Source organism: Vicugna pacos, chromosome X (assembly GCF_048564905.1).
Source record: "Vicugna pacos chromosome X, VicPac4, whole genome shotgun sequence".
NCBI lineage: Eukaryota > Metazoa > Chordata > Mammalia > Artiodactyla > Camelidae > Vicugna > Vicugna pacos.
In genome coordinates, this window is record NC_133023.1 from 43,405,445 (window position 1) to 43,429,588 (window position 24,144).

The following is a 24,144-nucleotide window of genomic DNA, read 5'->3' on the forward strand; positions in this document are numbered from 1 at the left end:
TTGGAAAATACAGTATTTTTCATAAAATGTTGTTTTTTTAAATGTACTGGGTTTATTATCTTAAAATTAACATAGTTAAGCTTTCTCAGTTTTAATTTCTAATATAGCAAATATCAGTTGGTATAACCCATATATACCAAAGCTCTTTAGGGTCTGCGATGATTTTTAAGAATGTAAAGGAAGTCCTAAGACCAAAAAGTTTAAGAACTGTTCTCTAAAGAAATCCTCCCACATGCGTACTGGGAGACACTACAAGAGTGTTCACCAAAGCCTGTTTGTAACAGCAAGAACCAGAAACAAGAACATGAGATGAATAAATTGGGACACATTTATACAATGGAATGAATACTATACTGAAATAAATGAATGAACTCTAGCTACATGTATCAACTTGGATGAAACTCAGGAAACCTAATACTGATTGAAAAAAGTCATGAAAGAATATGTTTATACAAAGTTGACGAACATGCAAAATTATACAATATATGGATGCAGTCATATGCTGTAAAATCATACAGAAAAGCAAGGCATGAAAGATGACAGTGGTTACCTCCAGGAGGGGAAGGAGATATGACTGGGGAGGACTACCCAGGAGGTGTTGTCATTCAGAAATGATGTTTTTGAAGCTAGGTGATGGGTACATTGGTAGTTGTTTTATAACTTATTCAAACTATACAGATATGTCTATTATAAAATTTATTATGTATTATGAAAAATAAATAAAATTACCTTAAAAAACCAGAATAATTGGATAGAGTGCTGGTGGGAGTGTAGATTGTTACAGGACCTTCCCTGAGGTCAGACGGAAGAGAACCCCCTCCCCTCCCCGCACCCCTCTGCTTAAGTGGAACTAGGTGTGTAGGCCATTCCCTTGAGAAACATGACTGTGAATGAGAACAGAGCCCAGAGAGCCAAGGTGGTGGTAGGCAGATGGGCAAGGAATGCCTTTTTTATAAGATGAGAGATACCAGACTATAATTGTTTGCTGCTGGGAATGACCCAGTGATCATAGAGAGGGACAGGACAGGAACACAGCAGAGAAAGGGAAGAATGGAAGGAAAAGGAGGGGTTGGGGTCTGGGGCACTGGGCCTCAGAGAGGAGGAGAGGTCCTCAGGCCCCTCACTGTAACAGAAAGGAATGAGACAAAGGATGAACACAGATACTGGCAGGTTTAGAGATTCAGCGGTGGGAAGATGAGGGTTCTGGAACAATTCTCCCGTGTCTGATGGCTTTTATTTTATCTCTGAAGCATGAGATAAAATCATTTTCTGTAGAGAGAACATAAACATTAGTCTTTCTTAATAACATGTTGATAGAAATTTGTTTTTTACTAATGATAGTTTAGAAAAGTTTCAGCTTTACAATAATGGACATTTTAAGGACTTGTTAAATTTGGGAAATCTTCTCTTTAGTTTTTTCACATAAGAACTGTAAGATGTCAGGGCATTTCAATATTCTTGTAGAGTGACATATCATCAGTACTCTTTGATTTTTCACTGACTGTTAAGCAGGGCCTTGGAAGGGACCTGTGCAAATGAGGGGCCCTGAAGCTTCATTGACTTCTGTGTAAATCTGCCTCTGGCCTCTTTGAAATACTTCCTCCCCCAGGAAGGATTCTCTGATTTTTCCTGACCAAGGTTCTCCCACAAGGCTTTATTCCTGCCACTCATAAGACTTTTCTCAATCTCTCTGGGTAGCCACGTCAGCCTCCTTCCCTAGATAAAGGGGGCTGGCTCCAGAGGGTAAGGAATCAGGACATGCTTACCTTGGTTTAGAAGTCTTCCATCATTCTGTGGGCAAGTCATCACTGGAGCAGTGTGGCACAGTGGCCTTGGAGTCAGAGTGGAATTTTTTTTGCACCTTGGGTACACAGACAGAACAGGGTTCATCCTAATTCTAATCCAGAACAGGGTTCATCCTAACATACTCTCACTATTAGTCCAGGCTGGGGCTTCACTCCTAGCTCCTCTGTGTGACTCTGGGTAAGTTACTCATCACTCTAAGCCTGTCTTCCCATCTGTAAACTGGGAATGATAAGAATACCTACTACATCAGAGTTGTGAGGATGCAATGACATAATCCATGCAATGCATGCATAGTCCCTGGTACCTAATGTTTAATAAATGGTAGCCCTCCACATGATTGAGACTATACTGTGGGTGTAGGATACAGCAGTGGATGACAAAGGCCCAGGCCCTGCCTTTCTGAGCTCACAGCTTAGTGGGCACCACAGAGTCCAGTGACAGCCCTGATATAGCTGAGACTTGTGAATGGTTGTTGCACCAAAATAAGGAGGGGAGGGTATAGCTCAGTGGTAGAGTGCCTGTCTAGCATGCACAAAGTCCTGGGTTCAATCCCTAGTACAACCATTAAAAATAAATAAATGAATAAACCTAATCACCCTCTCCCCCGAAACAAACAAAGATAAAAATAACTTCATCCTTTGTCTCTATTTCTTTTTACTATCTCTTCCTCCCCAGTTCACCATCAATGCCACCACCTCTCAGGCTGTCCCCCATCTTTGTTTCTTATTTTGTTCTCTTGTCTTTCTGTTTACATCTTGCTGGTGGTTTCTCTTTTCTGTCACTTCTATTCTCTCTCAATCTCTCCCTCCTTCTTGCTCTTGTTCTCACTCTCTCTCTATTCCCTGTGTCCCCATCCCCATCTAACTTATGATTCTCCTCTTGGTCTGTGTCTCCACCCTCACATATATGATACCACATCACTCTACCTCATCTGTTTCTGAATTTGTGTTCCAAACTTTCTGTCTTGTCTGTTTCTCTTTCAGTTTCCTTTGGCTCCTTGGCCTCTTTTCTGTCTGCCTCTCTGTTTCCTTCACTCTGTACCTATTTATCTTATCTCTGGCTGTCTCTCAGTCCTCATCTTTCTGTTTGTGTTGCTGCATGAACCTGTCTCTGTTTCCTACCTGTCTTTCTCTATTTTTCTTTTTTTAACTGAAGTATAGTTGATTTACAACGTTGTGTCATCTTTCTCTATTTCTATTCTCACCTTTCTGTTCCAATCTCTGTCTTTACCTGCTCCCCCCCCACTAACGTTTACATTCTCTGTCTCTGTTTCTCTCTCACACACATACCCCTGTTGGTCTTCTTGCCCTTATTTCCCTATTTGATTCTCTCCTCATCTCCCTATCACCCCTTTTCTACCTGTTACCATCTCTCTTGTTGAGTGGCTCCTCATGGGCCTGTGTCTCGTCTCCATCTTTCTGTTCCCATGTGTGTTTCATTTGTTTGCTACCTTGTCCCCAGCTCCCTGTCCCTCTGTCTCTATTCCTCTGTCACTGACAGAGCAGTCAAACATATGGTTGCTGGTGCTAGATTGTCTGTATTCCAATCCTGGTTGTGCTGCTGACTTGTTGAGCCTCAGTGTCCTCATCTGTAAAATAGGGCTTCTAACAGTACCTGTTCTGGCACTGCCATGAGCATTAAATGAACTAACACACATACAGCTTGTAGAACCATGCTTCAGATGTACCAAACCCTCAGATGATGGAGCTTCTACATCATAAACCTCCTCCTCCTCCTCCTCCTTACCATCTCTGTCTTTGTCTAATCCCATTCATTCCCTATCTACCTGGCTATAATCATCTGTGTATCTCTCTGTCCTCATGTTTTATGGGACTGCCTTTCTGATCCCAGTCTCTCTGTCTCTGTCCCCATCTCTCTCTCCCTACATCCCTACCTTATTTCTGCCAGTCCGTCTTTTTCCACTCTGTCCATTCCATTTATCTATCTTTCTGCCCCCATCCTTCTTTGTTTCTTTATCACCATTTCTGACTATCTTCTCCCACCATTCAGGCCCTATTTCTTGGTCTCTGTCTCTTTGTCTTTATCTCCTGTTCTCATTTCTGTAAGTATCTGTTGGTTCCCCTACCTGTTTTTGTTTATCTATTTCCTTAAAAGAATTTTATTCTGCTTCTTTCTCCTCATCTCCCTGTGTCTTCCTCTGGCCTCTCTGGACAATGTAGATCAGAACTGGTCTGGTAGATAATGTGGAGCTATAAAAGGGTTTAGGAGGAAGAAGTAGGCCTGGCAAGAGGCGAGTGGCAGGGTGTGGAATTTCATGGCTCTGCCAAGTCCTCCTGAAAGACATGGCCTCTGAGGTCAAGGTTAGCATAACCTCCCTCAACTCAGCCTCTTCAAGAAAGACAAAGAATGCTGCAGTTATTGGGAGGACCAGGAAGGGGTATTTTTCTGAGTGAAATTCCATCCGGAAGCTGGAATCCAGAGCATTTCCTGTTGTAATGTTTCTTCCAGACTTGGAGAGTCTGAACTTGCCACGTAGCATGTGCACTCCATGCATATATTTCTACAGTAAAACACAGAGATGCATACAGACTCCCCCGCCCTTAGAGATGCAGACATGTGCAGAGACAAAGATACACATAGAATCACGAACCCTCATAGTTGCAGATACTCTGAGACATGGAAAAGCACACAGAATGAATTACCTGCTGGCAGAGATGCAGATGTACATAGGGACATTGAGAGATCCATGGAATCACCCCATCACAGCTCAGGGACCCATGCAAACAGATACAGAAAAATAACTACACAGAGAATCATCCTGCTAATTTCCCTTTGAAAAATTGTTCTTCTTCAGCCTGTCATTTTCATACAAACAGAAACACACCAGCACATCATGTATACACACACACCTTTATAGAAGCATGCACATTCATACACAGTCACAAACATCCAAAGCAGCACAGAATTACATACAGCCATTGCTTTGCTGGAAGTGCAGATGTAGCCAGACTTTCTCTGGCCTCCAAATGACAGACATGCTGCTCCTCTCATTCCCCGCTCTCTGTACAGACACCATCAGGTACTCAAGCCAGAAACCTGACTGTTAGGAACTAGACAAATAATTGGAAATATCTAGGTAAAGTTTTTTCCTAGAAAAAAACATAAAATGATAAAAATGGCATAGGAAGAAGTTGAGAACTTGACTAGTCCAGTAACTAGTAATGAAATTGAAATGGTCGGCAAGGACATTCCTTTCCCCAAATCCAGGCCCAGATAGGTTTGCAGGTATATTGTGCCAGACCCTCAAGAGTTACTTCTAATTCTAAGACAAGTTATTCCAGAAAACACAAAAAGAGAGAAAGCTACCCAGCTCATTTTATTTGTCTAGTACAATCTTGAAATCTTGGTTCTAAAACCAGATAAGGACAATAAAAGAAAGGAAAATCACAGGCTCATTTCACTTACCAATATAGATGCACAAATCTTAAATAAAATATTAGCTAATCAAATCTAACAGTATGTTAAAAAAATACATCACAATCAAATGGAGTTTATTCCAAGAATGCAAGGAGACTGCATTCAACCTCAGAAAAATCTATCAATGTAATTTACCATGTGAATAGACTAAAGGAGAATAATCATATGATTATCTCAGTTAATGTAGAAAATGTATGTTACATGCCTACTTATGATGAAAATTCTTACCAAACTAGGAATAGAAGGCAAATTTCTTAACTTGCTGAAGGTTACATACCAAAATCTTACATGAAGTTTTGTACTAAATGGAAAAACTTAAGATGCATTTTCTTAAAGATTGAAAATAAGACTAGATACTTACTCTCACCAACTACTGTTTTTTTTAAAGTTTCTATTGATTGATTGATTGATGGGGAGGAGGTAACTAGGCTCTTTCTTTATTTACTTATTTTAATGGAGGTACTGGGGATTGAACCCAGGATTTCATGCGTGCTAAGCATGCACTCTACCACATCAACTACTGTTTAATATAGAACTGTAAGTCTTGGTCAATATTGTAAAGGGAGAAAAAGAAATGAGGGGTGTAAGGATTGGAAGAGAAGAAATAAAACCAACAGATTCAACACACATAAAAATTAGAATCAAAAAGAGTTCAGCAAGGTTGCCAGGTACAAAATCAACTTATAAAAATGAATAGCATTTCTTTATATTAGCAATAAACTAGAAAAAAGAAATAAAAATGATACCTAAAATTAACCACTAGACCAAAAATATAAACTTTTCTAAATGTCAGGATAATTTAAAAAACCAAACAAAATAGACTACATAGCAAAATGCTTTTAATATATAAACATATAGCTAAAAAATACAAAACTTAAAATAATATGACATATTAACACCAAACCTTTTGTATCAATAAATATAAGCAGTCTTAGCTCACTTATTTAAAGAAAAACATTTTTCTATTGGATCACTGAGCAAAACCCAATTGCTGTATTCAAGAGGATCAACTGAAACAAACTGATTCAGAAAGGTTAAAAATACAAGAAGGGCAAAGGTACACCAGTCAAATGCAAATGAAGAAAGCAGAGGTTGCAATCTTAATTATCAGACAAGTTGGGAATTCAGAATGAGAGACGTTAATTGGCTGTCAGCATCATAAAAAGGAAAGACTGAGGAACTACCACAGACTGGAGGAAATATGATAACTAAATGCAACGTGGGATCCTCGACTGGAGCCTGGAACAGAAAAAGGGTATTAGTGGAAAATCTGGTGAAATAGAATAAAGCCTGGAGTTTAGTTATTAGCAATGTACCAATGCTAATCTCTTAGTTTTGACAAATGTAGTCATATAAAATATTAACATGAGGGGCAACTAGGTGAAGGGTATATGGAAATTCTGCAGTATCTTTGCAATTCTTCTGTAAATCTAAAATTATTCTAAAATAAAAAGCTTATTAGGGGGAGGGTATAGCAGAATGGTAGCGCACATTCTTAGCATGCATGAGGTCCTAGGTTCAATTCCTAGTACCTCCATTAAAATAAAAATAAATATATAAGAATAAACCTAATTACCTCCCCCTTCCTCCTCCCCTCAAAAAAAACCAACAAAAAAGCTTATTAAAAAAAGCACTAATTGGGGGGAGGGTGTAGCTCAAGTGGTAGAGTGCATGCTTAGCATGCATGAGGTCCTCAGTTCAATCCCCGGAATCTCCTCTAAAAATAAATAAATAGATCTAATTACTTCCCCACTAAAATTAAAAAACAATTTTTAAAGCATTAATTGAGACAAAAAAGGCCACAATTCACAATGAAAATATAAAATTATTTTTGTATCAAATAACATAGCATCTTTCACAAAACTGAAATGTTAAAGGATACAAGGAGAAATAGATAGTAGATTGAAACAGACCAAAAGCAAGGAAATTTAACTCACCTTTCTCATACCAGGACAGAATAAATGAACAACAAAAAACCCAGTAAGAATACAGAAAACCTAAACAACAAAATTAATATTAGGCCAAGAAGAAAATCTCAATAAATTCCCCAAAGTGGAACTAATACAATGTTCTCCGATTACAACTGGATAAAATTAGAAATCTATGTAAAATAGATCTTCCATCTGAGTATGTAAAAACTGTCAAACGACTCTTGTGTCAAAAGGGAAACTCAAACCAAAACTGCTGAATTTCTAGACAGTAATGACAATGAAAACAATACATATCAGAATCTATGGATACAGGCAAAGCAGCAGTCAGAAGACAGTTCATAGCCTCAAAATACTTATATTAAAAACAAGGAAAAATTAAATGAATAAGCACCCAGTTCAAAAAGTTAGGGAAAGAGAAACAAAGTAAATTTAAGGGGAAAAGAAGGAGAGAATTAACAAAGAGAAAAATTTAAATAAAGGAGCTAGAAAACAGGTAACTATAGAAGAATAAACAGATGAGCCAATTCTGTAAAAAAGAAACATATAAGCCATTAAATAACAATCAAGAAAAGGAGAAAGCACAAATACACAAACCAGGAAACGAAGAGTTGGACATAACCACAGTAAGATTAAACACCATAAAGGACTTCCTCATAAAACTCTGTGCAAATCATTTTAAAGACCTGGAAGAAGTGGAAAACATCCTAGGAAAATGTAATTTACCAAAACTCTAAAAGAGAAAAGTCCATACAGACCAATTTCCATGGAAGAAATAGAAAAAGTTAATAAAGAGTTACTTTTCCCCAAAGCACTATGCCATGATGCTTTCACAGGGGAAGTCTATTAACACTGAAAAGCAGATAATTTGAATGCTATTTTTTTTTGAGCCTAGATAAAGAAGGAACAGTTTCAAATTCTTTTTACGAAGTGAGTATAACACTGATAACAAGATCTAGCAATGATTCCAGAAGAAAAAGGACATGATATAGACCAATCTTCACATATGAATATTGACACAAAATCCTAAATAAAATATTAGCAAACAGAATCCATGATTGTGTGGAGTTTATTCCCTGAATGCAAGAATCACCCAATATTAGGAAATCCATTAACATAATCTAACATATTATTAAATCTAAGGAGAAAAATCGTGTCAGCATTTTCAGAGATGTCAAAGAATCATTTGACAAAATTCAATATCCATTCTTTATAAAAACATTCAATAAAAGAAATATACGGTGTCTTCCTTGATAAAATTGTGTGCGTGCGTGTGTGTGTGTGTGTGTGTGTGTATGTAACTCCTCAAATCCAGCAATCCACTTAACCAGGAAACACTAGCAGCAATCATATGCTAAAATCACAAATCACATAAGGGAACCTACTCTCTCTGCTACAATTTAACATTATATTGGAGATAGCAAAAGCATTGTGATTAGAAAAAAGAAAGAAATTAGAAGTTACAATTGGAATGGAGGAGGTAAAGCTATCATTACTTATAGATAAGACTGTAGAGCCAGAAAACCTAAGCAAACCAAAAGAAAAACTATTACAAACAAAATAACTAAGTAATGTAGCAGCATATAAACTTAATATATAGAAATCATTCAGTTAGAAGATACATGGAAAAGAAGGCTCCATTTATCACAGGAACCCAAAAAGACAAAATACTGTCTTAGTCTGTTTGGGCTGCTATAATAGAATGCCATAGACTGGGTGGCTTATAAAGAACAGAAATTTATTTTTAACAGTTCTGGAGGCAAGGAAGTCCAAGATTAAGGCACCCACAGATTTCATGTCTGGTGAGGGCCCACTTCCTGGTTCAAAGACAAACATCTTCTTGCTGTGTCCTTACATGGCAGGAGGCGCAAGGGAGCTCTCTTATTTCTGATTAAAATAATGCCATTTGCTGCAAAAAAAAAAGAGGACTCAACTCTCATGATCTAATCACCGGCTTAATGTTCCACCTCCAAACACTATCACATTGGGAGTTAGGTTTCAATATATAAATTCTGGGGAGGACGGAGGACACAAACATTCAGTCTATAGCAAAGACCTAGAAATGAACTTAAAAAATGTCTAAAACCTTCCAGAGAAAACATTTATAACACTCTGAAGGAACAAATAGAAAGGCACCCCATTTTCTTAAACAGGAAGACTCAAAATCATAAAGATGTAAAATTAATTTATACGCTTAGTATAAGCTCATTAAAAGTACCATTTTTTCTCTTTTTCTGAAACTAGACAAGCTGAATTAAAGTTCAAATGGAAAAATCACAAGCAAGCGCACCCAGCATTATCTCTGAAAGAACGAAGATGGGAGACTATTGCCACAATAATTCTCTGTAAAAAACCCAAAATGAATATTTAGATACCCACACTTAGACAGAATTTATGGTCAGCTGGCAGGTTCTATAATCTGTTGATCTCAACTCTGCTAGGTCATGGGTCTGCACTAAATTGGCGGCTTGGTGGAGGCTGGCTGCTACAGGGATGCCTTGGCTGGGAGGACCAGGTTCATTTCTTTTCTTTTCTTTTAAAATTTTTTTAAATTTTGGGTTTTCTTAGGGGGGAGATAATTAGGTTTATTTATTTACTTATTTTTAATGGAGGTATGTGGGATTGAACCCAGGACCTCCTGCATGCTAAGCACGCACTCTACCATTGAGCTATACCCTCCCTCAATTTTCCTTTTAAATTAAGTGATTCTTTAAATTCTATAGTGCTTAACAATTTTCTAAAGTTTCACACACATAATTTCATATAATCCCATAATAATCCCCTTTCCCCTGCTACTCCTATATTGCCCCTCCCCCTTCCCTCTCCCCACTGGCAACTGTTAGTTTTTTTTCTCTGCATATGTTGAGTATTCTTTTTTGTATTATTCACTAGTTGTATTTTTTAGATTCCACATATAAGTGATATCACACAGAATTTGTCTTTGTTTGGCTTATTTCACTTAGCATAATGCCCTCCAAATCCATCCATATGCTGCAAATGGCAAAATTTCATTCCTTTTTATGGCTGAGTAGTATTCCATTGTTATTCTCTCTCTCTGTATATCTGTATATATATATGTGTGTGTGTGTGTGTATACACACCATATCTTCTTTATACATTCATCTGTTGATGGACACTTAGGTTGATTCTATATCTTGGCAATTGTAAATAATGCTGCTATGAACATTGGGGTGCACATATCTTTTCAGATTAGTGGTTTTGGTTTTTTTTGGATATATACCCAAGAGTGGAATTGCTGACATTTCTGCATGTCTCTCTCATTGCTCCAGCAGGCTAGCCTGAGTATGTTCTCATAGCAGTGCCAGGGGTCCAAGAGAGGAAGTAGTATATGCAAGAGCTTTTTCAGTTCTTTATATCAAGTTTGCTACTATCCTGTTGGTTGAAGTAAATTATATGGCCAAACTCAGTCAGTATGGGAGGGCACTACCAAAGGGTATGGATACAAAGACACATGAAAAACTGGGGTCATTAATGCAATCTATCACAAAAATATGAATCAAAATCTAGAATTCATAATAGAAAACATAAACACATTTATTTACATAAAAATAATATTTGTTTGGAAAAAATCCATTAGCAAAATCAAAAGAATGACAAACTGGGAAAAATATTGACAACTGGTATCATTCACAAAGGTCTAATCTCTCTAATTATATAACAAGGTTATAGAAATCGAGGAAAGGCCAATAACCCAAAAGAAAATATATACACAGATAATTCAAAGAAAAAGACAAAAATGACCCTTAAACATATGAAAAAATGCTCAACCTCACTCATCATAAAAGAAATATAAATTAAAACTACAATGAGATACCGTTTCTCATATCACAGTGTTAAAAATCCAAAAGTCTTTATTTAACGATACATTTTCCAAGTGAAGCTGTGGTGAAACACATAAACTCATACATGGGTGGTAAGTACAAAATGGTACACCTATGGAGGGACATTTTGGCAATATCTACCAAAGTTACAAATGTGATTCTTAGAATTTATCCTACAAAAATATTTGCATACATAAGAAATGTCTACTTATTATGGCACCATTTGTAATACCGAAGGACTAAGAATACCCCCAACATCTACCAATAGGGTACTGCAGTCATTAAATAAACCATTGTACATCCACAAAATAACACTTTGAAGAAGTACTCTATACACTTCCAAACAGTGACTTTCTATGTACTGGAAACTTTCTAATGCTTGATATGTAAAGACCTGCAGGATGTATTAAGTGAAAAAAGCAACATGTGTAACTATATGTATAGTATGTCACCTTTTGTGTAAGAAAGAGAGAGATGGAATAGGATATACATTTATATTCGTTTGTATCTGCATAAAGAAACACTGGACAAATATAAAATACACTAATAAAACTGGGAACTGTGGGGGGTATCTATGGTGGCAACTGGGTAGAATGGACGAGGGTGAGTGACACTTCTCAGAATATAATTTTCATATAGATTTGATATTCAAAATCTACATGTACTATTTACTTAAAAATAAATAAAATATTCACAATATAACAAAAACTATAAGGCAACTAGGAATTACATTAGTAAAAACACACTTCAAAAAGGAAACTTTAAACTCAGTAAAGAACACAGATAGAAGGTAAACTGAACAAATGAGGAGACAGTTCATTCTCTTGGATGGGACAAGTTAATATTATGATGATGTCAAGTCCCCCAAATTAATCTATAAATTCAGTGCACTCCTAATCGGATTTTTGAAGAGCTTGATAAACTCTTTTTAAAATTTATGTGGAGATATAGCTAAGACAACCCTAAACAAGACTGAAGAGGAGGGATTTGTCCCATAAGATATTAAGATACATTACAAAATCCTCAAAAAAAGGTGGTATTAATGTAAGAACAGAAACAGACCTATGTGTGTATGTTTTATAATATATGACAAAGGTGGCACGGCAAATCAATGAAAAAAGGACTGTTTAGTATTTGATGGTGGGAATTGTGGCTCCCTATGTGGGAAAAAAATTGCTTTCCTACCTATCACCACATATAAGAGTGGATTCTAGATGGATTAAAACCTAAAGATGAAAGGTAAAACTATAAAGTGAATAAAAAAAAAGTGGACCATTTTTGTGATGTAGGAGGAGAGAACTACTTTTTAAATATCCCCACTAAAAATCATAAAGCAAAAATATGATGAATTTGATTACATTAAAATCAACAGTTTCTGTGCAAAGAAGGCTATCATGGGCCAAGTTAAAACAGGGAGGGAATATTTGCAATACCCAAAACTGACAGGGGACTAATAGCTAGACTATATAAGGAACTCTAGTAGAGCAACAGGGAAGATAGGAACCCTAACAGAAAAAAATGGGCCAATTATACAAGCAGGCAATTTACAGAAGAGGTGTTTAACATACATATAAAGAGATGCTCAAAATTAATTAGTAATCAGAGAAATGCAAACTAAAACAAAGTAAGATACTACTTTACACCTATTAGACCAGCAAGAACTGGAAAGCTGGAAAATGTCAAGTGTCACTGAAGATGTAGGGATCCAGGAGCCTTCATTCACTGATGGTAAAACTGGACTGGTGTAGCCATCCCAGAGAACCATCTAGCAATACTGGTAGTCTCAGTCAAACTAAGTATATGCACACTTTATGATCCAATTATTCTGCTGTTGGATATATATTCCAAAAGAAAGTCTCATACAGGCCAATAAAGGGACATGCATAAGAATGTTCATTACAGTATTATTTGTGGTATCATGGAGCTGGAGGCAATCATGCTGTCCATCACTGGGGAATATTCAGATGGAAATGTGGTGAAGTCACACTCTGGTTAGCATGAGCAGTTAGAAGCAATGGATTAGACGTATACACAGCAATATAGATAGACTTTAAAAATACAAGGCTGAATGAAAAAAAGTAAGAAATAGAATGAGATACCATTTATATAAAATAAAAATGCAGACAGAAAGCATTCTCCATAGTGGGACAACCTGGTGTTCTGTGCCTCCTGAGGAGACACAATATGAAGTAAACTGTGTACCCAATGTGTGTTATTGCTGACATTATTTAATTTGAATTTAATCATGTGGAAAAAGCAGACGATTTGAATCCAGACATTCTGTGGGACATTCTACAAGAAGCTGGCCTCCTCTCTTCAAAAATATCAGTGTAATATCAAACACACACAAAATATAGGGGTCCTGTTCTAGACGAAAAGAGATGAAAGTGCTACACAAACCAAACGTAATGCATAAACCTTTATTAGATGCTGGGGTCAAAAAATAAGAGCAGGTCTCGGAACATTTTGGGCACAATTGGAAAATTTGAATATAGGCTATTTTTTATGGTATTATTGAATTAGTAAGTTTTCTTAGGTGTGATAATGGTATTGTGGTTATATAGGAGAATGTTCTTAAGTTTTTAGGGGCGAGGTGTTATACTGCCTGCAAGATGTATACATACACACATAAAGGGGAGTTGAGCAAATCTAGCAAAATATTAAAGGTATATGGGCTTTCATTATAGTATTCTTTCAATTGTTCTGAATTTTGAAAAATTGAAAAATAGAAATTTTGGGGAAATACAGGCACATAAAACAACAACACATATTTTGCAAGAACACATATAAACAAAAACATGCACATGAAACATTTTGGAATGGTTGCCTGCCTATTAGAGGGAAAAGAGAATGGGAAGTAGAGATGAAAGTGAATTTAAAAAACAACAAGGACCTCTCCCTAAAGTATACATATTTGTAGAATACACAGAAAACACAGAAAACCACAGTGAATAAAACTAAATTCAACGATAGTTTCACCATAGCTGTCAGTAGTTCTCAAAATGTGGTACCTGGACTAGGAACAGCTTCTTCTTCTTCTTCATCATCTTCATCATCATCATCATCATCACTTGGGAACTTGTTAGAAACACAAATTCCTGGGCTCTATTACAGACTTACTAAAACACAACTCTGGGCATGGGGCCCAGCGATCGGTGGTTTTGTGTGTGTGTGTGTGTGTGTGTGTGTGTGTGTAGAACATTTATTTATTTATTTCACAAAACACTCAAGGTTTAGGATAATGGGAAATAATTTTAATCAAAGAATTGTACATTTTCTTTCCACATATCTTGCTTTGTATTAGGAAATGACATTGTGATTCATTTCACTACAATATGACAAAATATTTACAGGAAAATATTAAAAATAACTCAAACACCAAAGGCAAGATGGGGTGAAATAAACTGGTTTATCAGAAATCTCTACTCCAGTGCCCAAAGCACACGAGAACAATTGGTGTTTTAACAAACTTTCCCAGTGATCCAGTGATTCTGATGCTGGCCAAAGTTTGAGAACCACTGATCTAGATTTAACCATCATTAATTTTGTAAAAGATACTCATATTCTAAATAAAATTATGAAATATTTCAGGCATACAAATAAGTATAGAGAATATAACACACACCCATGTACCTATTACCCAGATGAAGTATTAGAGAAACAGTTGAAGTCCCCTGTGTATTTCTCTCTCATTTTTTTTTGTTATCTTCCCCAGAGGTAATCACCATTCGTGTTTAATTCCTTTGTTTTAGAAATATTGTTTACATATCTATATAATCCATAAACACAGTGCATTGTTTTCAAGATTAAAAAAAATCTATATAAATGGTCTCATATTCCATGTATCCTTCCACAACTTACATTTTATTACAGTATTGTGTTTTTTAAATTTATCTGGATTGATACATTCAACTCTAGTTCAATTTTTTCCCACTGTTCTATAGTATTCTGTTGTATGGCTATACCATGATTTATTTACTCTCCTGTTGGTGAACTTTTAGGTTGTTCAGATTTTTTTCTCTATGACTAACAGGTTTGCAAAGAACATTCTTGCACATGATTCCTTGTGCACATGTGTAAGAATTTTATAGAGAATATATATATCTCTAACAGAACTGCTGGGTCCCAGGGCCATTTTCAACTATTCTGATTACTTCCTAATTATTCTCCAAAGTAGTAATACCAATTTTCACTCCTTTCAAAGATTCCATTACAATTTTTCCCTCATAGTTTGTGCATTAAGGACTTTGTTTAAAAAGTCCTTCCTCAGTCCTAGGTCATAAAGATATTCTTCACCCTCTCATGTGGAAATATTGAAAAGGGATCCAGTTTTATTTTTCTCCTTATTGTGAGCCTAATTTCCCAGCCCTATCTACTAAAATGCCCTTTTCCCATTGATTTGTGGTGCAGGTCTGTAAACTCAACAATTTAACATTTGCAGAAGCCTCCCTTGTACCAGTCTTGTGATGGATCCTGCTGAGAGCTCAAAGATCTATAGCCCCTAGTTCACTCTCCTGTGGAGATACAGCCACATAAACGATTACACTATTAAGTGATAAAATGCAAGGTGCGCCCAGTTTCTAACTCAGCTGGGTTAAGTTCACAGAAGTGACAAGAGCTAGGTCTTAAAAGAAAAAGAATTTGCTAATGCGGGGCGGGGGGGAGAAGGTGGCCAGGTCTGGTTTATGGTCCACAGGAGTTGTGTTTCTCTAGGGTAAGAGTTTAGAAGTCTTCCATGCATGTAGGGTCAGTGAGTCCTGTGTATTTAAGGGGTAGGAGTAGGCAGAGGGAATCATTTTCTGCCCGGATATGCTTATAGGTCGAGGAACATAACCTTGAGGCTAAGCCTCACCGTAAAGTTTAGGCTAAAGGAAGAGGAGTGGCTGGAATTAAGTCATCAGGAAGGAGGCATTTCAGACTAATATTTACTGTTTTTAGGGGGAGATCTCGTTCTCCAGCCGGGTCAGGGGCTCCTTGAGACGGTTTCCGAAGAAACCCTTACTTGCCCCAACTCCAGAGATGTAAGTTCATTCCCTCCCGCAGACGCCGCTCTGGGGCCTGAAGGAAGGAGGGAGGAGGAGGGGAAAAAGGCAAAAGGGTGGGAGAGGTTTCCAGTGTTGGGCTCCAGGGCCTGGCCTAGAATCTGCGCTAATGCTTAAAAGAGCTGGGAGTGGCGCCCTCAGGGCTTCTCTGGGACCCTGCAAACGGGGAAGGTTGCTTGGAACAGCTAACCTAGCCACATCAGGTGGGAACCATCGGCAAGACATGTGACTCAGCCGGCCATTTTCTCACACCCTGTCCGTCGCCATCTTCCATTGTAGACAAAGGCACCGACCCGGACCCTTGTCTGATGCAATCCTGGCGATTACTTGGTCACTAAGATTCGGAACGCACGTATTTAGGCCCAGGCAAAGGCCCGCAGATTAGAACCTGGCTTCCAAGCAGGTTATAAGACCACACCAGCAGACGAGCGGCTTCCCCCTCCAACTTCCCCGCCTCCTCGCCTCCCTCCTCGGCGATTTCCCTACCTTACACGGCGGCCGGGAGGCGGGGCCAGCGCGGCCGCAGGGAAGGGACGGGCGGGCGCGAGCCGTCAATCCGAAGCCCCGCCCCCCGGGGACGTCTGGCTGCCGGAGCCGGCGCCGCGAGCCTGGGATCCGGAAGTCGGAGCCTAGCGGCGCGAGCGCATCCTCTGGACCGACAGTGTTGTGCTATCTTCTTTTAGATCTCCGCCGGAAGTGGAGGTAAGAGACGATTCTTCTCTTTTTTCGCGGTGAGATTTCGCGGTGAGCTTTCGCGGTGAGCGCTCACCCCGCCGGCCGCGCGCAAAGGATCATCTATTTGAGGTGAAACCAGAGGCGCCCTCCACCCTGGATTAGAGAGGTAAAGAGTCGGCTTCCTTCCAGGGTAGAAGGGCCCAGATGAAGGGCAGGGATTGCTTCGCACGTGGACATGCGCCCAAATGCACTCTTGCGCGGTAGAGGGGCACGGACCCACCCCATCTAGACAGGTGTAGACCCCTGGACACACTGTATGGCGCGTTACTGACCCCACTTGTGTGTAGAAACCTGTGTCCTCCTTATAGGATAGTGAGACCCATTCCGCATTCTCCCGGTGTAGATAGGCGTGGACATACCGAAAGTGTGGCGACATCGAACCCCACACGTATAAGCCACTCATCTCCTTCCTCACAAGGCTGACCGGCGCAGATTTCTACCGGCGCTTAAGTCGCACATAGCCGCCTCAGCGCACGTTTTCCCTTACGGTAGAGGCTTTGATGTATTTACTCCCACCCGCGCCCGACCACCAAAATGGAGGACCTCAGAAACTTTTTAATATACAGGAGTGAACCTCCTTTCCTTAGCGTCAGACCTAGAGACGTCTCTGCCTCGCCCGCGTAACTAATTGACTGATGCCCCGCCCCTGCTCCTGCAGAGGTGGTAGACCACCCCTCCCTCCCTAAGTGGTTGGAGGCGCACGCCTCAGCCCACAGAGAACCACGCAGATTTCCCCCTCCTCCTAGGCTAGAGTGAGTTGCCGTTGTGGAAAATCATACCTGATGTCCCCCCGCGCTGGTTTACTGAATTTGTACAGGCTTGACCTCCCAAAAATGCCCCGCAGCAATCAGGAACAGATCTTAAGCCACGAAAAGACAAATCTGCCTCTCCTGGGGCTCACAGGGTAGAGGGGCTTGTATTTATTCTTCTTTTTAGGTAGACCAGGTCGTCCCTCCTCCCCTCCTTTCCGAAGGATTTAGAATCGTCAGCTGTAGGAAAGGAGATACCCAAAGGGAGCGGAGAGGTGCAGCTCCCCGCCCTGAAACGTTGAGAAGCAGTGACATCACTGTCACCCCACAGTAAGTGCATATGGGCTCCCCCCTTATCCAAGGTAGAGGAGTTCAGGTCTTTTTCTCTCTTTTCAGGAAAAGAACGCAGACCCCCACCCCACGTCTGTTGGGTTGAATTTATAGCTGCATTCTCCCATCCCCAATACAGAGAACCAGAGGTTCTTTTCCCTTCAGTGTTAGTGCACTGCTGACTTCAACCCATATACAAGATAAACAGATCACACAAATCCCACTTCCCATGGAAGGGTCTAGAATAGCCCTCTGCAGGCAATGTGCAGACCTCATTCATGCAAAGCTGCATAATTCCTGCCTTTGTTATCGTGGCACTAATGTCACCTTGTAATGGAGACAGGCATATTAGTCCCATCCCATGGCCCTCCGGAAGGGTAAAGAGACCCAGAACCCCCCAACCCCTGCACAACTTAGAGACGTACAGACCTGTGCTCCCCTCCCATGCAACAGAGATGCACACAGCCACTGTGCCTGCCGGTTTCTCAAGTTCCTCTACATCCCAGAGTAAAGCAACAAAAGGCATCCTGCCCCCCACCCCAGTCACCAAGGAACAGGCCCCAACCATACATGCAGGCACAGATTTTTTTCCTCTCCCCCAAGATTGTGCACTGACCCTAGTCCACATAGACACACAGATAAAAAGCTCTGTTCTGAGATCCCTTTTCCCCAGGGTAGACTCCTAGGATATGTTCCTCCTTCTCACTTCCAGGGTCGATGAGACATAGAACGCCCTATTTGGGGAAAAGAGGTACTGTTAATATCCCATGTAGAAACAGATTGTCCTTGCATAACCTCCCTCCCCTCAGAGTGGAAAGGTTTAGTGCTAGTGGCTTACCTAGGGGGTATAACACTACAGGGTGGAGGATTGAGGACTGAGTGCCCATCTGATGCGCTGAGGCACTGACTCCACCTGGGAAGAGAGGTTTAGAACTAGCCTCTCTTTGGGTAGTGTGACACTGCCTTACCTATAATATATTATTATTATTATTATTATTATTATTATTATTATTATTATTATTATTGTTATTATTAATTATACTCAGCCATACCAGGCCTCAGCTCCAGTATAGCCCTGTCTTCTAGTTCCTCTAGTTGTTATGGCTTCCTTATCATGTTCTTTAACATTTTGTTTTGCCTTCAGGGGGCTGAGAAGGGGGCCTGTGGCCTCGTGGTTCCCCTCTGTCTTCAAATTGGTTCTTCTCCCGTTCCAACAGGAAAAGAATCTGCAGATTTGAACCTACCTGCTTTCCATCTAGTCATCATGATGAAAATTAGACAGAGTGAGTTTTTTTACCCCTCCTTTCCAATTGTAAGCTTTAGTGAATATTCATAGTATTTCATGGCAGCTTTTAAAAATTGCCCAGTATGTGGCAGATTATTCAGTCTGTGTTTTACGTATGGTATTGTCTTCCCAACTTCCTTGTGAGGTAGTGCTCCCCTTATCCCCATTCCATTTTACAGATAAGGAAACTGAGACTCAGCAAGGTTGAGTGTCTTGATCTGAGGTGAATAGCAGTAAATACCATATCAACACTGCCTGTATAACTCTAGCACACTCTAGCATTTTTCTTTATGAGTTGTACCTTTAAGTTGGTACCAGTGGTTCAGAGCATGGATTGTGGAACCAGACTGAGTTTGAATCTCAGCTCTTCCACTTACTAGTTGTGTGGCCTTGGACAAGTTACTTAACTTCAGTCTTCCTTATCTACAAAATAATAAGGGAGTGGTGAGGAGGGTAATAATAGTGTCTACTAATACAGTGTTTGCCTTACAGTGTTGTTGTGAGGATTTAATGAGTTAAAATAGGTAGGATACCTATGCGTGGCACATAATAAGTGCTCTATAAGGATTGGCTTCTAAGATTCAGTCTTCATTTCATTTCTCTTTGGAATGTAGCCCCTCACAGAATGTGTACACTGTTCTGCCACTAAATTGTTGTCTGACCTCTCTTGAGCTTTGGATTTTTCTTACCTATGAAACAGACAATGTGGACAAATTACTGTTCTTTCTGCCTTCAGGACTCTTTCCCTTTCCTCCTCCTTTAACTGGATAACTCTTGCTTGTTTTTCAGATTTCAACTTATACATCACTTCCTCTGGGAATCCCTCCTGTTAACCTCCTCCCTTGGTTTCCACTTGTCTGTGCACCCACAGGAACCAGGGCTGTTGACACTGTCTGATTGGGTCTGTTTCTTCCACTAACACTGTTCACTTCTCACTCACATCTGGTTCACCTTTGTGTACCAAAGGCCCAGCCTGACCAGGCATAGCTAGTTAGTACTTCCTGTGTGCCAGGCACTAGAAAGTCTCAGGAGTGCTAAATCAGTCCCCCTCCTGGTACCACGATGCTTACAGCCTAGAGGGAGAAGACAGATGTGATACATGCTATGAGAGGAAAGCAGGGGCTTTAGGGCAGATCTGGTTCTGTGCTTCCCCTCCTTTGTCCTGCCATCATCCAAGTAGAAAATGATAACATTTGGAAAGCATGCAGGGTAAACTAAATGAGAACTATGCAACCCAGTGGCCTTGTATTCTATGTTAATGGTGACCCTGCTTATGTAGGGCTTAGTGAAAAAAAAATTGAATACATTTTTAAAAACTTCATCAAGAATCGGACTTCACTTATGTTAATACCCAAAGCAAATAATCATTTTTTTCAGACAACACAAGAAGAGTGAACAAAATTAATTATACTCTAATGAAGAACATCAAATACCAGATAATAAGAAAATAATTGATAGTGATGAAAAAGACAATAATTAGTTGGTTAAATAGAGTATTATGCATATAAAGGAACCCTGGCAGTTAAAAAAAATCAAAATATTATATGGAAAGACTATACTGTATGGAAAACTGTTATAAAGGTCTCTGGGATTTAAGTGAAAAGAGCAAGCTGCTGACAGGACTACATAGTACGTTACCTTCTTTGGGAGAAACTGGAGGGAAATAATATATATTTGTATTTGCATAAAGAAACTAAATGATGCATGATAAACTAATAAAGTGGTTCCTTGTGGTGAGGGGACTGTAGGGGCTAGGACAAGTGTGGGAGGGCAACCTCTCAAAATAACATGGTTTTATTTTGGAACCTTATAATTGTATTACCTGTTTTTTCTTTCAAAGGGAAAATTCATGTTTTTATTTCAGTCAACGCAGAGAAATAATTTAACAAAAGTCAAAACCCATTCATAATAAAAATACTTATCAAACTAGGAGTAAAAAGGAGTTTCCACAATCGGATAAAGGTAATATATGGGATGTATTACCTGGTAAAGAACAATCATACACATCTACATTAGTGAGAAGTTGGTGAACATTAAATTAAATAGAAAAACTTTACATGTGCACACCAAAGACTTTCACTGGTAAATTGCCACTGAAGTGATGTCAGACTAAACTAGGATGATTGCTGCATGGTGCAGCTGCCTCCACTCAGGGCTGGGGATACCTTGGACTCAAATGGTAATGAGAGTGATTAAATCTAGTAAGGTTATTGAGAAGCCCTGCAAAGAGTGTTTACATATAGTTTCAACTGCTGTACATTTTTGAATGGTTATGAAACAAGAGAGTGTGTTTTATCAGTTAAAAGACTTATAACCATCAGTGATTGGTGACACAGGCAAGTAATCCGTTGCAATGACTAACGGTGGAATGTAAGCTGCACAGGGAGGAAATAGGGTGTCTGTGGAATAAAGAACTGAGTGGAGTGTTTTGGAAGTCTTTATGAGTTTGAACAAATGAGCTTGAAGATAGTTCACAGGGATGCCTTAGACTACTTTCTGAAGTCCAGGCAGTTATAGATGTTGATCATGGATGTCACCATAGCAATGGGTGGGCAGGTGGCTGCATGGAATGAGATTCCCCTGAGATGATGGTGTCGAGAAAGTGGGAAGCCCAAGTATTGGAAGGGGCCTGGTTATGACTAAAGTTACCCAGGTTGATGATGGCAGCAGTTGGGTCGAAAGTAAGGCTATGAGCCAAGTGCTTCAATAAATCAGGAAAAATGACTCATAGGTGACAGGCATAGCAGCAGCCTCAAAAAGAGCAGGGTTTTTTCCCCCTCTTTTTTTCCCCCTTTTCTAACAAGAGGGAGAAATTGGTTTTGCAATAGTGAGTCCAGAAGACACCTCCTCTACCAGCTGGCCCCAAAGTATTCATGTTCATATAAAGCAACAGCCACCTTTCCTTAGGCCTGCAGGAGAAGCAGTGTCCTCAGAGGGGGGCTGAGTTTCTATTAAGGCAGGAAGTTAGGGGATTGTTCTTAAGGAGAGATGGAAGAATTAGGGGAGTGCTGATCTCCCGAGTGGGAATTTCAGAGGGCCTAGGGGGAAGTTGGATGCAGGGATAGATGGAGGATGAGGGGTAGAGTCAGTGCCAGGCTGGATATTCAGAGATGCAGTGGGGTGAGAGTATGGGGATGATAGGTGACTGGAGAGATCTACCTTTGAGGTTTTTTTTTGTTGTTGTTGTTACATAAATTAACCACTTTATTATAAGCTAGCAATGTTTCAAATGGTGGCGCGTCCACTGGTCCTTCAATTCCTTCAGTCTTCTGATGGCAGACTTTACTGTGATGGTAGAAGTGTTGTAGGTCCAGGCACCACCAGCTACCATTTTCATGCAGGAACCACAGTGCCAGATGCCCACGGCTCGTCTCTTCATCTTGGTTTTGCCATAGAAGGAATCAGTGTACTTGGCGTGCTGGCTAATGTCAGTTTTCTTCACTATTTTCTGGAGGGAGGCACCGTAATGGGTCCTGCATTTACTGATGATTCTGACCTTGGTGCATTTAGCCATGTCAGTGCAAACTAAGTCTGAGCCCAGAGAGGTTACCTTTGAGTTTTGATGTGAGAGTTGGTGGATGGAGACATTGATGCTCAGAGAGATTTAAGAAAATTCTTCAAGGTCATATGACTAGGTAGTTATTGAACCAGAACAGGAACCTAGGTCTGACTGGCTAAAAAATGGTATTAGTTTTCTCTCTGAAGCTGTTAAAAAATAGAATAACAGCGACTCCTGGGTGTTGCAGTGCTGTAAGTGGTGACTGCACCCCTATTACCTTCTTCCCCCCTCCCCTCCTCCCTCAACCCTTTTCCTCTCTGAAGCAGATGGTTTCCCACCTCTCTAAGTGATGTATTTTCTTTCATCTTGTGCCTGGATCCAGTGCAGGCCCTCATTTTCCAGGGAAGTTAGGAAGGTGGAAATTGTTGAGTAAAATGGCCAGACCTGGTTCATTCCAAACCTCACATTCTTTTCATTGCAACAGGAGTACTTTGGAAGAAAAGGAGATTTGGGAGCTGTCTTTTTTTTTTTTTTGGTTACAGGGAAATTTGACCCATTCACATTCATTATGATAACTAATATGTTTGGTCTAATTTCTACAATCTTATTTTATATATTTTTGTTTATTTCTTTTCATTCTCTTATTTATTTACTTTTAAAAAAGTTGATCAAATTTTTTAAAAGAAGTCCTCTACCAGTAATTAAAATTATGTTGATAATTGCACTCATATTTATATCAAACTAGATTTCTCTATCACTAGATTTCTCTATCACTTTACCAAAGTTAAATCATAACTATTTTTAGCCTACTCTTCCAAAGTGAGACCTTTCACATGATTTTATGCTTTTGCTTTTCCAGCCCCTGTTGCTTGACTTCTGGGTTTTATTGAAATTGAAGTAATTTTTTTGCAGCTCATCTCTGTAATAATAATAATAGTAGTAGTAGTCGTAGTAGTGGTAGTAAATAAGGTAAAATGAAACTGGAGATCTGAACAAAATTGGAGAAACAAGTTTTTTTAGCCAAGGATGTTTTTGAAACAATTTGATCTTTCAGTTCGGAGCTGTTTCCTTATATGCTTCCTGGGTTTTAAAAATCCTTTCTTAGTATGTATTATAGACGTTACTAGCATTAGCATTATTTTAGATTTAATGGTAAGTTTCAATGGACTTCCTGCCTACCATTATTTGTTTCCTTGAACTTGAGATCTTTATTCTGATTTAATTTTTATTTCTGCTGGTATACATCCCCAAGTAGTTTTACCAGAAGGGGAACACAAGTGGTAATCTTGCACATCTGAAAATATCTGTCTTTTACCTTTACATAGGAGTGATCTATTGGTCAGTTGTGGGAATTTAGCTTGGCACCGTCCTGTCCCTTGTCTCAGTACTTACGTAATGGTTATTCTTTTTTTTGTGTGGGTTGGGAAGGTAATTAGGTTTTTAAAACTTATTTGTCTTTAATGGAGGTACTGAGGATTGAACCCAGGACC

The 24,144-nt window shown here is 39.4% G+C and overlaps 2 protein-coding genes across 7 annotated transcripts in view; one reads left to right on the plus strand and one right to left on the minus strand.

Annotated features, from left to right (window-relative positions):
- Positions 1 to 16,612: 16,612 nt before the first annotated feature.
- Positions 16,613 to 24,144, plus strand: part of GNL3L (G protein nucleolar 3 like) — a 28,503-nt gene continuing 20,971 nt past the window's right edge. Inside the window, exons 1-3 of one of the 6 annotated variants that reach the window (XM_072955670.1) lie at positions 16,613 to 16,758; positions 17,728 to 17,870; positions 19,015 to 19,153. In XM_072955670.1, coding sequence (XP_072811771.1) covers positions 19,135 to 19,153 — 19 coding nt within the window. In that variant the 5' untranslated portion in view covers positions 16,613 to 16,758; positions 17,728 to 17,870; positions 19,015 to 19,134. The other 5 variants (XM_072955668.1, XM_072955669.1, XM_006218261.4 and 2 more) reach the window with 5 other exon arrangements.
- Positions 22,370 to 22,669, minus strand: LOC116277174 (large ribosomal subunit protein eL43-like). Its single transcript, XM_031671131.2, has one exon. The coding sequence runs from the start codon at positions 22,667 to 22,669 to the stop codon at positions 22,370 to 22,372; it is 300 nt and encodes a 99-aa protein (XP_031526991.1).